General features: G+C 36.2%; 1 protein-coding gene across 7 annotated transcripts in view; it reads right to left on the reverse strand.

Moving 5' to 3' along the window:
* The window catches only part of Fbxo38 (F-box protein 38), a 53,822-nt gene that overhangs the window by 17,383 nt on the left and 18,515 nt on the right, over positions 1-17,924 (reverse strand). For all 7 annotated transcript variants that reach the window (XM_010627090.2, XM_010627094.2, XM_033766758.1 and 4 more), the window contains 8 exons: positions 15,502-15,639; positions 14,175-14,312; positions 11,675-11,768; positions 9,775-9,905; positions 6,129-6,299; positions 4,404-4,546; positions 3,362-3,575; positions 692-811 (listed from right to left, as the gene is read on the reverse strand). In XM_010627090.2, coding sequence (XP_010625392.1) covers positions 692-811; positions 3,362-3,575; positions 4,404-4,546; positions 6,129-6,299; positions 9,775-9,905; positions 11,675-11,768; positions 14,175-14,312; positions 15,502-15,639 — 1,149 coding nt within the window. The remainder of the gene's footprint in view (positions 1-691; positions 812-3,361; positions 3,576-4,403; positions 4,547-6,128; positions 6,300-9,774; positions 9,906-11,674; positions 11,769-14,174; positions 14,313-15,501; positions 15,640-17,924) is intronic.

Raw genomic sequence — 17,924 nt, forward strand, 5'->3', positions numbered from 1 at the left:
ATATATTTACATAAAAACTGCTTTATCTGCTTGGCAGTGCAGCTTTTATACCTTTAGCTCTTTTAACCCAATTTGGACACATAACAAATCTTACCTCAATCGACAAAATGTAAGCACCAAGGAACCTTGGCTGTCTACTGTACAATGCCTGGTAGAACCAGCACTCAATAAATATTTGTCAAAAAAGTGACTGCATGTGTAAGACTCTTTAAAACAAAGGTAAAGTTATATTTTCAATTCAAAGATAAGGTAGCATTCCAAAAGACTTGGAATGAGAAAATGTGATATCTAATCTCAGTCTGTTCTTTTAACACTGGCGGAGTGTGGAGCTTATCACTCAAAAGGATACTAGTTTCCCCTTTTGTAAAATGAAGGTCTGTGTTATTAGGTAATCTTTAAGAACCTATGACTCCATGGTCTGCCATAAGTCACCCAAGGACAGAGGATAGATATTGATTTGTTTACCAAATGAGGCCAAACTCTCCGGTGTACTTGCACTGAGAGGAGGGTGCAAGGTTATTATGTATATATAGCGAGGATAATACCAAGGACCTTTTTATAGCCCTGAATAACAAACAGCATACAACCCATCACGAGCTGTAAGGTCAGAAAACGATCACTTTCTGGCACATGTTTGCCAAGACAGTCAAGCTCCAATTTTCAGAATAAGTGGGGGAAGGCATACGATTACCTGCTTGCTCCTCATCCACATCCACAGGAATAATTGCCTGGCTGTGAGCTGGTGCATCATTTCCACTCTCAGCCACCACCTCTCCGTCTTCTTGTACCATGTCTTCCATCTCATTCAATGCTTAAACAAAAATAAACACAAAGTAAAAACCAAGAGAAGCGCAGAAAACCACATTGACAGGCAAAACTGCAGTAGTACCAAAGACTGAACAGCCTGACTACTAAGCTCATTCTGAAGAACAGTTTGTAACTGCTTCAGTGTAGAGACATTAACAAGAGGTTCCCAATCATTGTATTGAAAAAGAAATCATGATGGAAAAGGCTCACTGGTAGAGAAAGCCCATCACTGCCAAGAAGAAAGCAAGGAGAAAGGGACACAGCTAAGAGAAAAAAGTACCATGTTCATCACTGAAGATGTAGCAGAGGATGGCTGTATGATCTTCTTCCTTTGACCTATTTGTTAAAGATGGTGAAGCCAGCTATTAAGAGTACCTTGTGGTCATCTCATAAGCAAAGAGATTTGAGGCATCATCCAGGTCAACCAAGATATACAGTGCAGGGAAGACTTTGCTTTTCTTTACCCAGCTGAGCTACTTTGCCCCTTATAGCCTGGTTTACCTGGCTTGTACCACAAGGGTCATTGCTTAAAAGATTAGATTATTTATTAGCTAATATACGGCAAGGATTATTGTCACACAAAGTACACTTTTAACATTTTAACATCATTTAAATGTGATGTGCCCCAAAGTTTTCACTATAGTTCTTGGTTACCAATGAATGAGAATGTATGATTATTTATTATTTCAGAGGACAAGAGCTATGAAAACTTTCAGTCTGCTGAGTGTCAGCTTATTATATTTTTTTAAGAGGTCATTTTCCTACAGAACAGTACATTTTAAAAAATGCTTGGCTTACCAACATTTTACCAAATTAGATCGAAATGCCTCAAGTCAATATTCAAGAAACTCAATTTGGCGCCTTATTTTTTAAGCTCCTTTGACTGACATTAATTTAAGTCAGGTCAACACCAGTACTAATCTTTTACTTTTAAGATGTGATTTCATGATGACATGTATTCTCCACTCTGTACTGAGAAGCTTAGGGACACATAATTTTCTAGTGCAGTTTATAATCTGTCCAGTTCAACAACTCCCACCACACCTGGGTCTGTAAGATGTGGGTTGTTCCAAATTGCAGCTGTTGGAACAGTTTCCTATGGGTGGTCTGCGCTCTCTGAAGTCCAGACTTTTATGCCAGTGACCTGTGCATTGTACGATAATACTTAGAATCAGTGAAAGGGACAGTATCTGACATCAGTACCTTCCTCATGCCCAGAACCTTCTCGCTCTTCATTTTTTTGTGTGTGTCTTTTGGGGTGGGTGTCAGGGAAGAGATCTGACAGTAAAAATGAAATGTCTGAGTTCTCACATGGAAATAAAGCTGGATGTTATAGAAAGGTCAAGGCTGGAAATAAAGGCCAAAATTTATAGTCTATACCAGTGCCATGATGCTGAAAGAAAATGAGTAAAGAAAAAAAGAGGTATCAAAGACAAGTGTGAAATAGAGTAAACAGTATGAGCAAAGGAAACAGAGAAGTCAAATGCAGTAGGGGAAAAACCAGCAAAATCGCTTCAAACTGTCGAAGAAAGCACCGCAAGGAGGCAGAAGTAAGCAAAAATGCCCAAAACTTGTTGAGATGCAAAATGCAATACAGGTAAGAAATAACTACCAGATTTTATAAGATAGTCATTGCAGAATCTTGCCAAAAGCCAAACAGGTAAGTAGGTAAAGCCTCCAGATGATTTTTTTTTTTGGCACTGGGGACCAAACTTGCAACTATGCGCTTGTGAGGCAGGCAGAGGAACCACTGAGCTAAATCCCCAGCTCTCCAAGTGATTTTTTCATCAGGACCTGTGTACTCAGTGTACCTCCATTACAAAAGCAGTGATATAACTCATTTCTCATTAACTCCTGGGTCTAAGAGAGTGAGCAAAGAGGCAACACCAAAAAGACTGCTAAAACAGATTCCTTTCCCAGTTCTTAGAAGTCGACTGGGAAACTGAAAATGGTGAAGGCAAAGTAACTCACTGCATCTTCACTCATCCACAGATGGAGCCTACTATGAAGGCTGTTCCGTAAACACTGAAGAACTGGACAGAGAATTACATAACCGACATCCAGTCAGTCTTTATTGGCTCATGTGTTTAATTAGCTGGGTGCTGTGAAGATTTAGTCATTGATGAGAAAGGAATGTCCAATGGCACATAGTTGGCATTCATTCTTTTCAGTTCTTGCAATATCCAAAAATGTTCTCAACTTTCATGAGGAATGTTTCTAGCCACTAGATGAGGATGTTTCAGGGGAATACTTCCTACACCTTGACAGTTACACTTCAGTTAACCAGGCCTCTGACCTGAACCCCCATGGCATCACCTAGTAGTCTTTCCCATTCTGGAAGCTTGCATGTGTTCTGTGGACAAGGACAGCTTTGAAAACAAGCAAGCAAATAGGAGGATTTCATCCATCCCCTCATGTGCTTTCTCGGCCAGCTCTCCTCAATGTGCAAAGGGATAAGCTGAAACAGGGGAAAGAGGAACAGGATGGAGCCAGAGCAACATGATCCAAAGTAAAAATTCATTTCTATCTGGAGCGCACTAAAGATCTAGGTTACCGTCGGCTGCAAACTGCTGTTCTCCTGGCTGCAGGTCTTGCCGAAAGTCATTCTCCTCGTCTGAGTCATCTGGGTGATGGTGATTGTTGTCGTGGATGTTGGCGTTGTTATTCTGGGCATTATTGTCATTGTCGTTGTTGGAGTTCTGGTTGCTAACAAGGGCTGAGGAAACCCCAATTCCTGTGCCTGCACTCAGACCGACTCGAGCACAGCCCTAGGGTCAAAACAAATCACGTTTATTAATTTGGGTTGCTATAAACACTTCATTTTTAGTATCACCTCATGTCTTACTTTCATCAGAACTAGTATTTCTATAGGACTTAAAATTTCTGAAATGTTTTCATATGTGCAGTAAAGATTTCGTGTAAAGCTTGTCACACTTCAAGTGAGGTTAAGTATTACGTGTCTGATTTACAGATGAGGAGGTGCAAGATGGGAAGAGGTCTGATTAACAGCACAGGACCAGTGGTAAGTGGCCCAGCACTCTGAGCTTTCCTGAGATTTCCCAAGTATCCTGAGCTTCCCACATTACACCGCACTTCTTCGACAGAGGGAATGTAACCGTTAATAACTGACAAGTGAGAACATGATTAGTCGAAGGATTAATTAACGTTTTATTACTGTGAAAGTATAGTTCTGGTAAGCAGTTTTTAAATGAAATTGTGTAAAAGAAAAGATAGCAGCAAGGTAAAACATTTGAAGTAAATTCTAACCTGTACTTCAGAGATTTAACCTACCAACTAATTACTCTGAGGAACAGTATTGATCTTAGCTTAAATCCAGCCTCACTCTCACCTTACTTTTAGCAGCTGATTGAGAACTTCCATATAATCTGTCCTTTCCCTTCTCCAGAAACCCCCTAACTACTCATTCTCAAGAACAGGAAGAGGTGATGAACTTTACACTTTCACTGAGGCTGGCAGGAAAAGTCCAACTGTAACATTATAACAACATTATTCTTATAAAGAAAAGAATCACAGGCTGTCTCATTTTCTTCCTTGACTATCAAAACAAACAAAAACTCTCTTGAACCGTGACTTACCTTTGGGGGCTCACGAAACATCTGGTCCAGTGAAATGAATTCTAGGCTGGGCAACAATTCAATAAACTGGCCAAAGGAGTCCAGCTTCAAAGCATGGCACCGTACAAGGTTGATATCAACCAATCGAGTCCATCTTGAGTGGTCTGTTGAAGAAATAACAAGACCAGAGAAAATTTAAGTATACTTGTCCATTATTGATGAATTTTGTTACGGGTCAACTATTTTTTCTGTAGCCTCTCCCTTATTTTATGATCTCTAGAACTGTATTATGGTGTTTCTGCACCTAATTCCTTTTTGAAAACTAAGATGGCCTGGGAAATATTAACATGAAACTAAGTCAGCCCTGATTTTAATGTGATGCAGTCAGCAACCTACATGCCTTTCAACAACAGGACACTGGATGAAAATATTATGGCATATTCACTTAACAAAACATTTTGCAGTTACTTCCAGACAGTGAAAAAAGCTGAATATATTTGCTGATATGGAGACTCTTTGCAATATAGTTGGCGCAAAAAATAGAGGACAGTATATACATAGTAAGATCCTTTGTAGATATAATTTTTAAAGGCTAAACATGTATAGGCTGTAATATGCACAAAATAATTTGTCCAGAAGAATATATAAGAAACTGTTGATAGTGGTTACCTTGAGAAGAGGAGACTTTTCATTTTGTACCTTTCTGTACTGTTTGAAATTTATCAAGTGCGTGTGTTACTTTTATTTTTTTAAGTGTTAACAGGAGTTGAGTGATGGGATTATAGGCCATTTTTTGTTTTCTTCTTTATACTCTTCTGTATTTAAGAAAACAAACAAACCAAAAACCCAATAAATGTTATTTTTTAAAAGTGATCTATATCTGCTACATCCTAAAGTTGCTATTTCCTAATAACTTCTTAGTTCAGCTAGGCCACTGACAGAATTTAACTTTTGATAAGCAAGACACGGCTACTCTAGTAAGAAATCTCGGTAGGCCCAGGGCCCTAAGACAGGCCTGAGAGTGGCTGTGTGAGGATGTATGTAAATGGCTGGTAAGGTGATTAACAGTGGAGGAGGCTGTTCTGCAGGTAGCAGCTTGGGACTTTGCTGCCTTAAAATGGATCTCATGAGAAATACTTCCTGTGGTCTTCAATCTAAAGATTTGTTAATTTAGGCATTTAAACACCTTTTAGAAAAGAAAATGAACTCCTAACAGTAGGAAAAAATATAAAGTGCAAAACTCATACTTCTATATACAGGAGATTAGGTAGGGTGGGGAGGTATGAAATAAAGGTTTTTTAGTTAACAGAAAATTTCACTTCAGGTCAATAGTATCTGATCTATCACCTAATTAAAGTTTTTAGATGTATGTACGTTACTTTGTACTGTCATGTCAGATGATGTGCCATTCTGAATGTAATTTAGAAAAACAAACTGTAATAACATAGGTCCTAGGTAACAATTCCTAACCTTAATTTGTGTGCTGCACCTAAAGACATGCATATATAGACAGGGCACTTTAATCTAGTAGCCTGGACAGTGATAATTTTTAGGTAGCAAATTTTAGGAGTTTTAAGAGGCACTGCATATGTGTCTAACTTGGTTTTTCTAAGGCTCCCAGGACTTGTAAAACAATCAAATACAGTATTACATTGCACATTAGGGATGTAATCATATCATAAATGGAAAATAAAGTCATTATGTCACTATCAATAAAATGTAGTTGTATTTCTAAGCCTACAGTACCTGAAATCCAATTGTATGGATTATGCAGATGCGGGCAATTATAAATTGCCAGATACTTGATACAGGAAAAAACTTCATTGACAGCCTTCATCCCTATATCAGTGATGATTCCAGGATTTTCTACCACATCAGCCAAACCATACTTCACCAAATCTGCATTCGCCATTCTACCTAGAACGAAATGTCAGTTGCGAAGAAAGTCAAATTCTAAAGTTGGATGAGTGTTATCAAAATTTGTACCTTAGTACTCAAAATGAGCAATTTCATGTTTTCATCATTTGGCATTATTTTAAATCAGGTATTTTGAAAATATGGTAGCACTTCGTATACGAAACTGAACTTATACTTAAAAGTCGGGGATAACTAGAAGGAAAAATTACCCTCAATTGTTTAGAAAAGAAAAAAACAAAAATTCTTAAAGCATAACAGATATATTGTATTAGTGTATAACAGATACGGTATATGGCATTGGTTCATACTGTCATGAAGTTTTAGCTTTATATTTCAAAAATGAAAATGAAGTCTTAAAAGTGCAACTCCTTTATAGTGTAAGGATGATGTTTCTGGAGTCTGATTCGACCAGGTGCACAGAAGGGAAAACTAGGCATTAAGGTTCCGTTTTAGACCTCATACTGCTGGTCAGTATATATGTATCTAGCCCTTGAAGAGGACTTCTAAGTCCAACACTAACCACACGGTTCTAGTGGCGACTGTCTGGTCACAAGTGAGGCAGGTGGGTACAAATAAAAGAGGAAACTTCATCTAAGATCATGCCTTTAGGAGTCACACTTTTCCCTTGTTCTCTACCATAGTTTCTCCTACTGGTCTGTCCCTCACTCTCCAAGATAGTTCACCTAGCTGTAAGAGCTCCTTGAAGGATAAAGGGGACTGTCCAGTTAATTTAGTTTTATCTTTGGTATTCACCATAGTGCTGGGGACCTAATAGCTAAACAAATGTCTCTCATAGTCCCTGAAATCAACTGACACACATGAAAAAAAAAAAAAGAAAAGAAAATAGTTGCTCTGGTGAAGCTGCTCTGAATATTACAGTAATTTACATCTTTAGCTTGGAACTCATTAAAATAGTCGATTTACTCAACACTCACACATTTACTCTTTATACAGGCTGCTCTCTCCCATTAGTGCCCAGCACTGGCACTGGTTGGCACTGTGTGCAGGCTCTACCTCAGCCCACCCTGGGCCAATCAGCTAAGCTTGAACCTTTAGATAAGGACCTTTCTCCTGCTCTCTGGACTTGAGGTAAAACCTGCCTTTTCCTCAAGATGGAGTAAATCTTGAATTGATCCTGTTCCCTCTTTATGGTGCATAAATGCTGCAGCCTAACACAGATCCACATCTTGACTTCAGTCCTCTGTGATTACCAACTTGTTCCTACTCTTGCGGTCTCCTGCGTGCCACGATTCCTCAGAACATTTACGAACTGTCACTACCATTGCCATACTCATTTGTGTTTCTTTCTTCGCTTCACAGGACAGCTGAAAGTAAATGCCACTTACTGAATATCAGCCTGTCACATTCTCATAAACGTATACATCACTTTTTATTGACTCCTCAGAGCCACTCAAAAAATGGTCTTATTTCCTATTTTGAAGATGAAAAAACATGGGCTTACATAACTTATTAAGGTCCTCTGATGAAAACAAGCAAGCCTCAATTCCATCTCTGTACAGAGGTCTCAGAGTAAAGATTAAACAGCTTATTCCTATGACCCTCATATAAAGCTCTGAGACAAATCCATGTAAACAAAGATCCCATCTTTAAGTACTCACTTTGGGTCACTGATTTTCCCACACCATCATCAGTATCCTCACCATGTCAGTGACTTACACACGCAGCCTACGCCTCTGTGTCTAACATAGTTACTTGCTCTCTAGCACATTCATTTCCCCAACCTTGCTGCAAATGTCAGGAGACAGAGATGGCGTTTTTATTTATCGATTTCGACAGACTCTTAAAAAAAACAAAATAACTCAAGAGTTTGCCAGAGGCCATCCCTCTCCTCCTGGAGAGATAGTTCAACATGTAAATTACAGAGAAGGGGAAGGCGAAACCAAAGTGTGTGAGGGAGCAGTGACCTCTCCTCTCTCTCAAGATGGTCTGTTAGAGCCATCTGGCACCTTTTTGGAAGCAGAGAATCCTAGGCAGTCTTTGGAGAAACAGGAGAGAATAACAAACACATACATGCATGCAAGGGTCAAATGGCAGACAAAAAGGTCAGTACTAAAAGACTGCTAAATATAAAAGAGATTATTAAGATATTAAAATGTAAGAGTAAAGTGTTTTTATGCTACAGAATATGAGGAGGAGAAACAGCAGAGTAAAATCTGGTACACAGGCAATAAATGTCTACCTATTGTCTCAAACAGATTTCTAACTCAAACACGTGCTATTCAGAGACAAGCTTTCAACTGATCTAAAGGTAGCCACCTTGAAGATATAAAATTTGTCATGTTTTGAGCTTTTGAGAAACAGAGAAAGTCAAATTATGGAAAGAACACCATGTTCAAGTTAATATGGCAAAGTCACTACACAGATGTTATAGAAACAGTGAATACTAGTAACTCATTCATAACCAGAAAAACATGATAATAAAAATAATAATACTTTTTATGAAACAACTCTATCTTGGCATTTTAAAGCTGTTGTGAAAAACAATGGTATTTTCAAAGTCATACAAATTTAAAATGATTTCTTTATTGGTTAGAAAAAAATGATCTGACTTTTTAAAATAATCCTTCACCTAAACTGAGAACTGCAACAATTAAAAAACAAACAAAACAAAACAACAAAAAAAACCACCACCACCACAACAAAAAAACCCAAACAATTACTGTGACTATAAATGGAAAAGGGATAGAAATAAAAAAGGAAAGGTCATTATTTTTGACCTGGACTGTCCTGATCAGAGGAACTAAGCCTTCTTATAGTCTTCTATAGTGTAAATTAGAGCCAAGGAAAAAAAGATCATCTGATATGATGGAGTTCAAGAATTCTTACAAGTTACATGAGAAACTAATCTTAAAAAAAAAAAAAGAAACATGTTGGTAGTAGAAATTTTCTTGATGTTTTTCTAATGTTGTGTTGAAAAATTTGCACAAGGAACTAACAAACACTCAAACCAAAGAATGCTGTGAATAAGCAAGAAGCAATTAACAGTAAATGAATACTGAACATTATATGCTCAGACTATATGGAAAACCCAGAACCCCAGCGGGCTTATTATGGAAATACAGAATATGGGCAGGGAATGGGACCTCATTTGAAAGGGACCATGAAAAGCTTTAAGGAATGTGCAAATCAAATTTATTAAAAGCAACAAACAATGACATTCTGTGAAAAAAAATGAAGCAAAATGGAAACAAACGTGGGTAGTAAAGTAGAAGGAAATCAAATCTAGATTAGGATCTTTTTTGATATACTTCTAATCACTATATTTTCAATAAAATTACGAGCAATGTGGAAAAAAAATGATTGGCATTTCTGAGTTAAAAGTTTCTTTTCTAAATGAGTTAAGAACACTTAAGATTTTAAGTTGTCTTATATCAGGAGAATACGGCACACCCTTATTCAAATTCCAAGTTAAGTCTCCTTTAGCAATTCTAGGGAATAAAATGAGTTGTCTTACTCTGCAGCAAAAACTCATCTACATATCCGAGATGAAGGGTTTCAAACTGGGGGAACTCCAGTTCTGCCATCTTTAGGGCAGAAAAGACACCATCTTTGGTTAGGGAAGGCTGGATCCGAACTTCATGTAACCTGTGAATAAAGAGATATATATCAGAATAAAACAAAAAGCAGCAGAATCAGACTCCCCCTCACATTAGGCTCTGAAAAAAGTTTATAATTTTACTAAAGCATAATAGATGTGAATAACTTTTCCCTCTTCCATGAACATTTTTGAGAGATGTTTTCTTACAGGAATGTTTACAAAGTATAGGCAAATCTTAGGCAGCACACTGAAGATGTACACTAAATAAGAATGAATTATACAGTAAGACTGCTGAATCTTTTCTAAGTCTTTTCTTAAACTGAGTAAGTCAGTGTAGAATTAGTCAGTTTATTCTTAGTCTGCAACTTGAGTTGGTTAACTGACTGCCAACCTGAGTGAGAACACCCAGCTGAATGGAGCCAGCACGGTTCTGGAGGTGGAAGACCCACTTTACAGAGGATTATTGTTGGAACGGTATAGAAAGGAGGACAGGAGGGAAGGATTTCAGTTGGTCTTCCTTGGAAGAGCTTTGTGGTTACTGCTTTTCTTCAGAGGAGTTTTGGCAGTTTTTGTTTCAAAGAGTTTTGGCTGTTTTCTTTCTTCAAGAGAGCTACAGTCCTTGTCTTCATCTTGGATGTCATTTCCTAGCTTCCAGTGCAGATCCCTCAGCCTTCTGGTTCAGATCCTTCAGCCTCTTGGCAGCAACACTCCAGCTTTGGGCACTGCCCCATGGGCCTTTCTGACGTGGGTCCTTCCACCTCCTGATATAGACCTGACTTGGACATTGCTGTGGGATCCAAGCCCTCAACTGGATCCTTTGTTCTCCAGTGCACAGACATATGTTTTGTACTCTTTGATATCTGACTCTAGTAAGCACTGACTAATACACAGCTGATGCTGGTTATTTCTTTATATCTTTCTTATGCTAGCTGTTAACATATTAACAAAAAATATTATTTCTAAAAGGAGGTAACAAGGTCTGGGGATTTAACTCAGTGGCACAATGCCCACCTCACAAGCACAGGGTCCTGAGTTCAATCCCTGGTACAAAAAACAAAAACAAAAACCAAGTAACAAATACCTACTTAAATTTAGAAAGCCTGTTTTATTACATTTATATTCTTAATATTCTATTGATAAAAAGTAAAATTTGTGTGTGTGTGGTTTTTTTTTTGGTACCGGGGATTGAACTCGGGTCCTCACACTTGCAAGGCAGGCCACCGAGCCACTGAGCTAAATCCCCGGCCCCAAATTTGTGTTTTTAATAAATTAAAAAAATTAGTTATTCATGTTAACTATAAAAATAAAAAAGCAATGTATAATTTTGAAAGGCAGAAATGGCACAGAGTGACTGGAAAACACAGTTTAAAAATATTAAAGCTATTATAAATTGAGATTAGCCAAAAGCCAATTTAAAACACTGATTTCTAAATAGCAAGTATTAGCACCAATTACAACAATTCCAAAATCCATCCAGTGTTTGAGACAATGGCTCTAGAGAGGGCCTTAACTCTAGGGCTACAATGCCAACCTCTGTTGGATTCAGGGACTTCTACAGTCAGCAATTGTTCTCTGATGAGACCACTCCCTTCCACAGCCCGCTGGGTCTGAATGCAGCACAAATGGTCACCAATTTTAAAATCAAGACTTCCACTAAGTGATAACCTACCTATTAAACAGCTGATTTGCATTTTAAGCAAAAACAAGGCAAGATCAAATTCCATACACAAACATATGCATACACATTCCCCTAGCTTTGTAAAACAGAAGAAACATAACTCTAAGATAAAAGTCATAAGGGGAAGAGGAAACATACCTACGGGCAGCAGTGATAATGAGGTAACCAAGATCCACTTCAAGAGCATTTTTGCAAGCTCCCAAAACAATAGTGTGCAAATTTCTAAAACCACCTAAAGAAGAAAAAGAACAAAAACAAGTATTTCTTTTGATCACAGCACATTTAATAAGGTTATTTGTGTGCAATATTCTTTTAAAAGTAAATCTATTTTATTTTTGAATTCAAATCAGTTTCTCATGATGAACTATAACTGCTAGTTACTTCCCAAAAAGAAATAAGAACAGATACTCATTCTGAAAAGATATCTTGATGGCATCTGAAAACATCAAGAGATTTATACTAAGGAAGAATTTTCAGAAAGCTAGAAGCTCATGGGGGAATTATAAAGGAGGAATGCTGGCATTTTCTGGCCAAATTTTGAATCTCTAATATATCCCGAAACAAGACCAATACTATCTTAACTTCAACTCTTTTTCGTGTTTTTAAAACATGTGATCTTGCCAGGAATTTAGCTCAGTGGTTCCACCACGTGCCTCGCAAGCACAAGGACCAGAATTTGATCCTCAGTATCAAAACAAAACAAAAACAAAAAACATGCTATCTAAAAGAAACAAAGGAGGGAGAGGGGACATAAATTATGACTGTAAAGCTCAATGAATTTTCACACAGGACTGATTTGTTCATTTTGTACTTTTATAAATAAAATCACCAAGTATGTACTTTTCTGTACATGTTTTTGAGATTCATCTATATCATTGTCAGTAAGCATTTAAATTTGTTCATTCATACTGCTGCACATTATTTCAGTGCCACATTTTAATTACCCATTCTATTGCTGACAGACATGTGAGTTGTTTCTATCTTGGATCTGTTAGGGACAGTGCTGCTATGAACAATCCTGAACCCATCTTCTGGTGAACATATGCATGCACTTCTGTTGGGTTTAAAGCCAGGAATGCAATTTGTTAACGTGTGTATAATTGATGTTAGCAGACTCTGCCAAATAGTGTTTTAGAGAGCTTCTATCCACTTACACACTCACTAGCAATGTATAAAAAGACCCCGTTGCTCCAGATTCTAGCTGACTACACTGTTTGTCTTTCTCCTATTAGTCGTGCTTATAGGTCACAATGAGGTTTAAATTGCATTTCCCTAATATGTAGTAAAAGTCATCATTTCTCATGTCTACTGGACATACAGATAACCACTTATATGAAAGCTTTTCCAATCAAGTCTTTTCTCATTTTTTAAAAACTGGGTCATATGATTTTCCTTACTAATTTCAGGAATTCTTCACATATTCTCAATATAGTCCCATGTATGATGTCTATATTCAAAGAACTTTTCCTACTCTATTCTTGGCTTTTCAATCTTAATCAGGCCTTTTGATACATAAAAATTTTAAATCTAAATTTAGTCAAATTTATCAATTTTTTTAATGGTATGTTCTTTGTGGTATCTTATTTAAGAAGTTCTTACCAAAATAAGACATTTTTAAAAATGGAAAGTTTTTAATTTTCATTTTTCCTATTTGGACCATCTGGACTTGATTTTTTTATGTGAGAAGGAATGCTGATTTCGTTAGTAAAACATAAAGAACAGCAGTCTCTTCCTTATATATGAACTAAAGAAAAGTTTATCTTTCTTTTGGGAACTTGCTTTTGATACCTCTCTCCAATAATCTTCTCTAGTGAATGAACCACTGTGGCTTTCTTTTCCTCTTTAACTTATTCTATTAACTGTACCAATAACACTGTTGGTCTGGAGGGAAGCTGTGCCATCCCACTGACTCGATGTAATGAAGTACACTTATTCCAACTTTAACTGACAAAATCTCTACATATGTACTACTTACTCTTTATTATACTTTACCAGTGTTAACTATATATTTATTATCAATGACACTTAAGACAGATAATCCATTTTATCTTATGTACCCAAGATTAGATTTTTACTTTTCAACTATTTTCTATTTAGCAAATCTTTTTGTAATAAAATTAGAACAAAGTACAACTTATACTTACTAGTTACAGCTAAAGGATCTAATAATTATTTTTCTTTAAAAGTTATCATCCGACGGAGGTACATAATATCCAAGTGATAGGCATAAAAATGCATTACAAAGTAATAAAAAAATATTGAACATCAACAATATTAATGGTTCTTTTTGGGGATGGAGAGTATCCAAATCGTATCTCTTATTAGAGGGTACTAGAAATCTCTATTCCTATTTCTGTGATTCCCAATACAATAAAACGTATTACAATAAATAATAAGTAATAGCAAGCCAGAAAACAGAAAACATGCTTTATTAATGCTACTGTTGATTTTAAGAAGTTTTAGTATGCATAAAAAGAAAATGAATACTAGCCTATGCTCATGGATACTTATTCTCCAAAATGCAATTGCTGACAAGTATTTTCTTTCTAAAAAGATTTGTAAGAGAAGTTAAATAAAAGCTTAATTAATTTTTAAAACTGATTTTTAAAATATTTAGAAACTAAAGAAAATAAGATACCTGATCTCCAACTGTCTTCGACTACATGCTGGATAAGCCCTCCAAGGAAAGGAACTCGAACCATTTCTAAGTGTTCTAAGTTTCGGGCAGAGGATAAGCCCGTTACTAAAGGGACATATTTTAAGGAATTTGTGGGCCCTAGAGAGGAAAGAAAAATCTTTAATGAAGCAATACACACTGCCTTCAAGATGAATTTTCAAATGAACAACTGAAATGAGTAACTTATAAACTCTGTCTTAAAATGACACCCAAACTTTTGGATCTCTGTGATCCATAATTCTTATTAAAAATGAAAGTACTGTGAGTCATGTATTTATTTAGCACAAAGTTTTTTTAGTAACAATGCATATATGTAGTATTTCTTTTAAATACACTGTAGTCCAATAATTATGAACTCAAAATAACTAAACGGAGAAAGCCAAGACAAAATATGACCCTAAAGTAACAGCGCAACTACTTAAACATTTCTTATGTACCCAGTGCTGTACTTGGTACTACAGAAGATCATAAAAGGCACAGTCCTGTTCAGCAAAGGCCTGTAACTGACGTAGAGACAGAACATGAAGAATTACAAGAGTGTTAGAAGACAGACTCTAAGAGTCAAAATAAGATCTGCTATATTTCATAAAAAGAAAAAGGAGAAGATAAAAAACAAACTGGAAAGGAAGACCCTGAAGTACACCTATAAATATAGAGGTAAATATCTCAGGATAAACTTCAGTAATATAGTACAAAGACAATGACATGAAAACTGTGTAACAGTGTCATATGGTGAATGGGCAGCTATAACCAGAAAAAAATCAGAAATACCATTAAAAACAAAGTTTAAGGTTGATTAGGTTAGACAGATATTCACAGGAAGATAATTAAGAGACTTGAGACAAAGAAAAGTGTTTGTAAATAGGGTAGAGTGGAGGGGGTAAAGTGGGGGCAGGGGTATGGGGAAAACATGAGAACCAAGACCTGTCATGTAAAGGTACAAGATTCCAGTGAGGAATGTAACTTCACTGTATACCTACACAGTACCAATAATCCTAATAAGATTAAAAAAAAAAAAAAGAAAGCATACTGAAATCTAAAAAGTGCTTCTAAGGAATACAGATAGTCTACTATTTTGGTTGCTGTTGTGTGTTTTTTTTGTTTTGGCCAACATCAAACACAAATGTTTCTAATGTCTTTAAAACATAAAGCACTTTTATTTTCACAAGGTAAGTTACAAAACATAAGAGATAATAACAATATAATTTTATCACAATGTAGTTACAGAATTTGCTTTAAAGTATTTTTAGACTATCATGCTTAATTCCACCATAATCATGACCATTACCTGCACAGTTCCTCATGACAAAAGTTCTTAAGCTGATGCAAAGAAAGTCTTTAAATGGCTGTGGTTTAGTGAGTCTTACCCACTTCATATAAAGATGCCTGAGCATTGGGATACAAGGAATTTCAGGAACATTCACCCCTGAAGCACATATATAAAAAAAAAAAAAACAAAAGAAAAAAGAATAAAAAGAAAATCACAAAAGTACTCAGTACTCTATACAAGTTTTCAAATTGACAATTCACCTCTCAAGAAGAAATTTATTAGAACAAATCACATAAAGTCCATCAAGTTTGGTTTATTTAAAATAGGCTTATAAAGAATAGTTACTGTGTTACCATTTTAGAAGGATTTAAAATATATTTTTACATTATATACACCTAAGTTTTTCTTATAATGCTACAACTCTTTCAGGATACATTTATCCAAAAGATATGAAATGAAAATAGGTTACTGAAAGCAAAACTATAAAGAAGGAGATGAAATGCAAATTTACCATATGTCTATCCATAGCGTTCCACCAGTAAGAAAACAGAAGTTCTCAGCACAAAGTCAGGCTAGCTGATTTAAACTTTTGTGGTTTCTACCAGGAAGCCAAGACAGACCTTCAAAAGTCCTATCTACAAATATTTCAATCTTAGGAATTTGTAAATATGTAATAAAAGACAGCCAGCATGGTCCTGAAAAAAAGAAACATCTAATGGTTGCTCATTTTAATATTTCAAACTGAGAAGGTTATTTTATGCCTCCGATTAATAAGTGGTTTAAGAGCAGAAATCATACCCAAGGAGGTATCTTGGAAAAGGGGGATGGCCTCTGAGGGGAAAATTCAGTGTAGGCCAGAGAAAAGCCGAAGGTCCTGAGTCTACGAGTGAAATCCATGGATCCAGGGTGATGGTATTTAACAAACAGGACCTGGCATACCAGTTTCATGAAACTTTTAAACCTGAGATAGTAGAAACCCTCTTAGCAAGAGTAACTAGATGAAATAAAATTAGAGTGTTTGAATGATTAGTTCTTTAGAAAGTAAACTATATAGGATGCTTCCACTTAACCTATGAAGATTGTCTCTTAACTCTCTCAAAACAGCATCGTTAACTTTAGCTTGAACTGTGCATATACCCTGTAAGACAACAGATGGGAAGTAAAACGGGATGAGACCAAAGAAAGAAAAGTAGAGAAAATGAGGTTCAGATTAAGGTGCAAGATGTGGAATTCACAAAGTTGAGCGGGTCCTCTGAAGCTGGTACTACTGTCAATACTGATCAGGAACCGTAAAGTACCATGTATCAGACATACCCACAGATATGTAACCCTAGGCCCAGTCTGCACCCTCCTGTAACGCTAGTCTATAAACAAAGGACCTAATTACTCATTCCCTGTTTATACTCACTGATTCACTATCCGCATCTTTATCACCAGCACACAGTGTTATGCTCTTGAGTCATTCACATAAATACATTTCAATAAAGCCTAAGCACTTAATATTTGCAATGAATTACGATAGGCAATGTGAAAAATATAGATATAAAAGAGCTCTTTGATCTTAAGCAGCTAAAACTATAAACTAAAGATATTTAAGCCCCTAACAAGGACCACTCCTATATCTTATCTTTATCTTACCACTCATTTATCTTATAAATGAAAGGCTGCTAGAAATTTTTCCTCTTTTACCATCTAATCCAGTTTCAGAAATTTCCAGTTCTTTGGGACATACCTAATACCAAGAATAATGCTTAGAACATAGTATATAACCCACATGTAAAAGTATAAATATATGTATATATAAATATAGATAAAATATAAATATTCAAGGTCAAACTGTATTAATAGAGACCCACAAAAACTGTTTTCAGAAATCTAAGCTAAAGGTAACAAATTAAATGAGAAAAATGTCTGCCCCTATTTAACTTTAGTTGAATATTATTTCAAAGAATATTTAAATGGAGAATATACACTATGACTAATGCAAATAAAATATTTTTAGACTAAGACCACCCTGTTTCCATTTTTTAGGGAAAAACTTAAGTGACAAGAGTTTTCTGTTGGGGGCCGGGGATTTAGCTCAGTGGTTTGGTGGCCTGCCTTGCAAGCGCAAAGACCTGAGTTCAATACCTGGTACCAAAAAAAAAAAGTTTTCTGTTGGTTCTGGGTTGAAGACTGTATGCTAATTTTTTTTTTGCTTTGAGAAGATACACATAAAGTAAAGGTTTTTTTTAATTGGTGACATTCTAGATTAAGCTGTGTTATAAAGTATCCACTACCTATATCTAGCCATTTAAATTAAATTAACATAAAATTTAAAAATTGGGTTCCTCAGTTTCACAAGTCATGCAGTACAGCCCACAGAACAGCACAAATATAGGACAATTCCACATCTTCAAAGAAATGGACTGGAGCATTCTCTACCAGAGGGCAGAACCAGG

The sequence above is a fragment of the Fukomys damarensis genome, unplaced genomic scaffold, assembly GCF_012274545.1.
Source record: "Fukomys damarensis isolate Sample0158 unplaced genomic scaffold, DMR_v1.0_HiC HiC_scaffold_3, whole genome shotgun sequence".
NCBI lineage: Eukaryota > Metazoa > Chordata > Mammalia > Rodentia > Bathyergidae > Fukomys > Fukomys damarensis.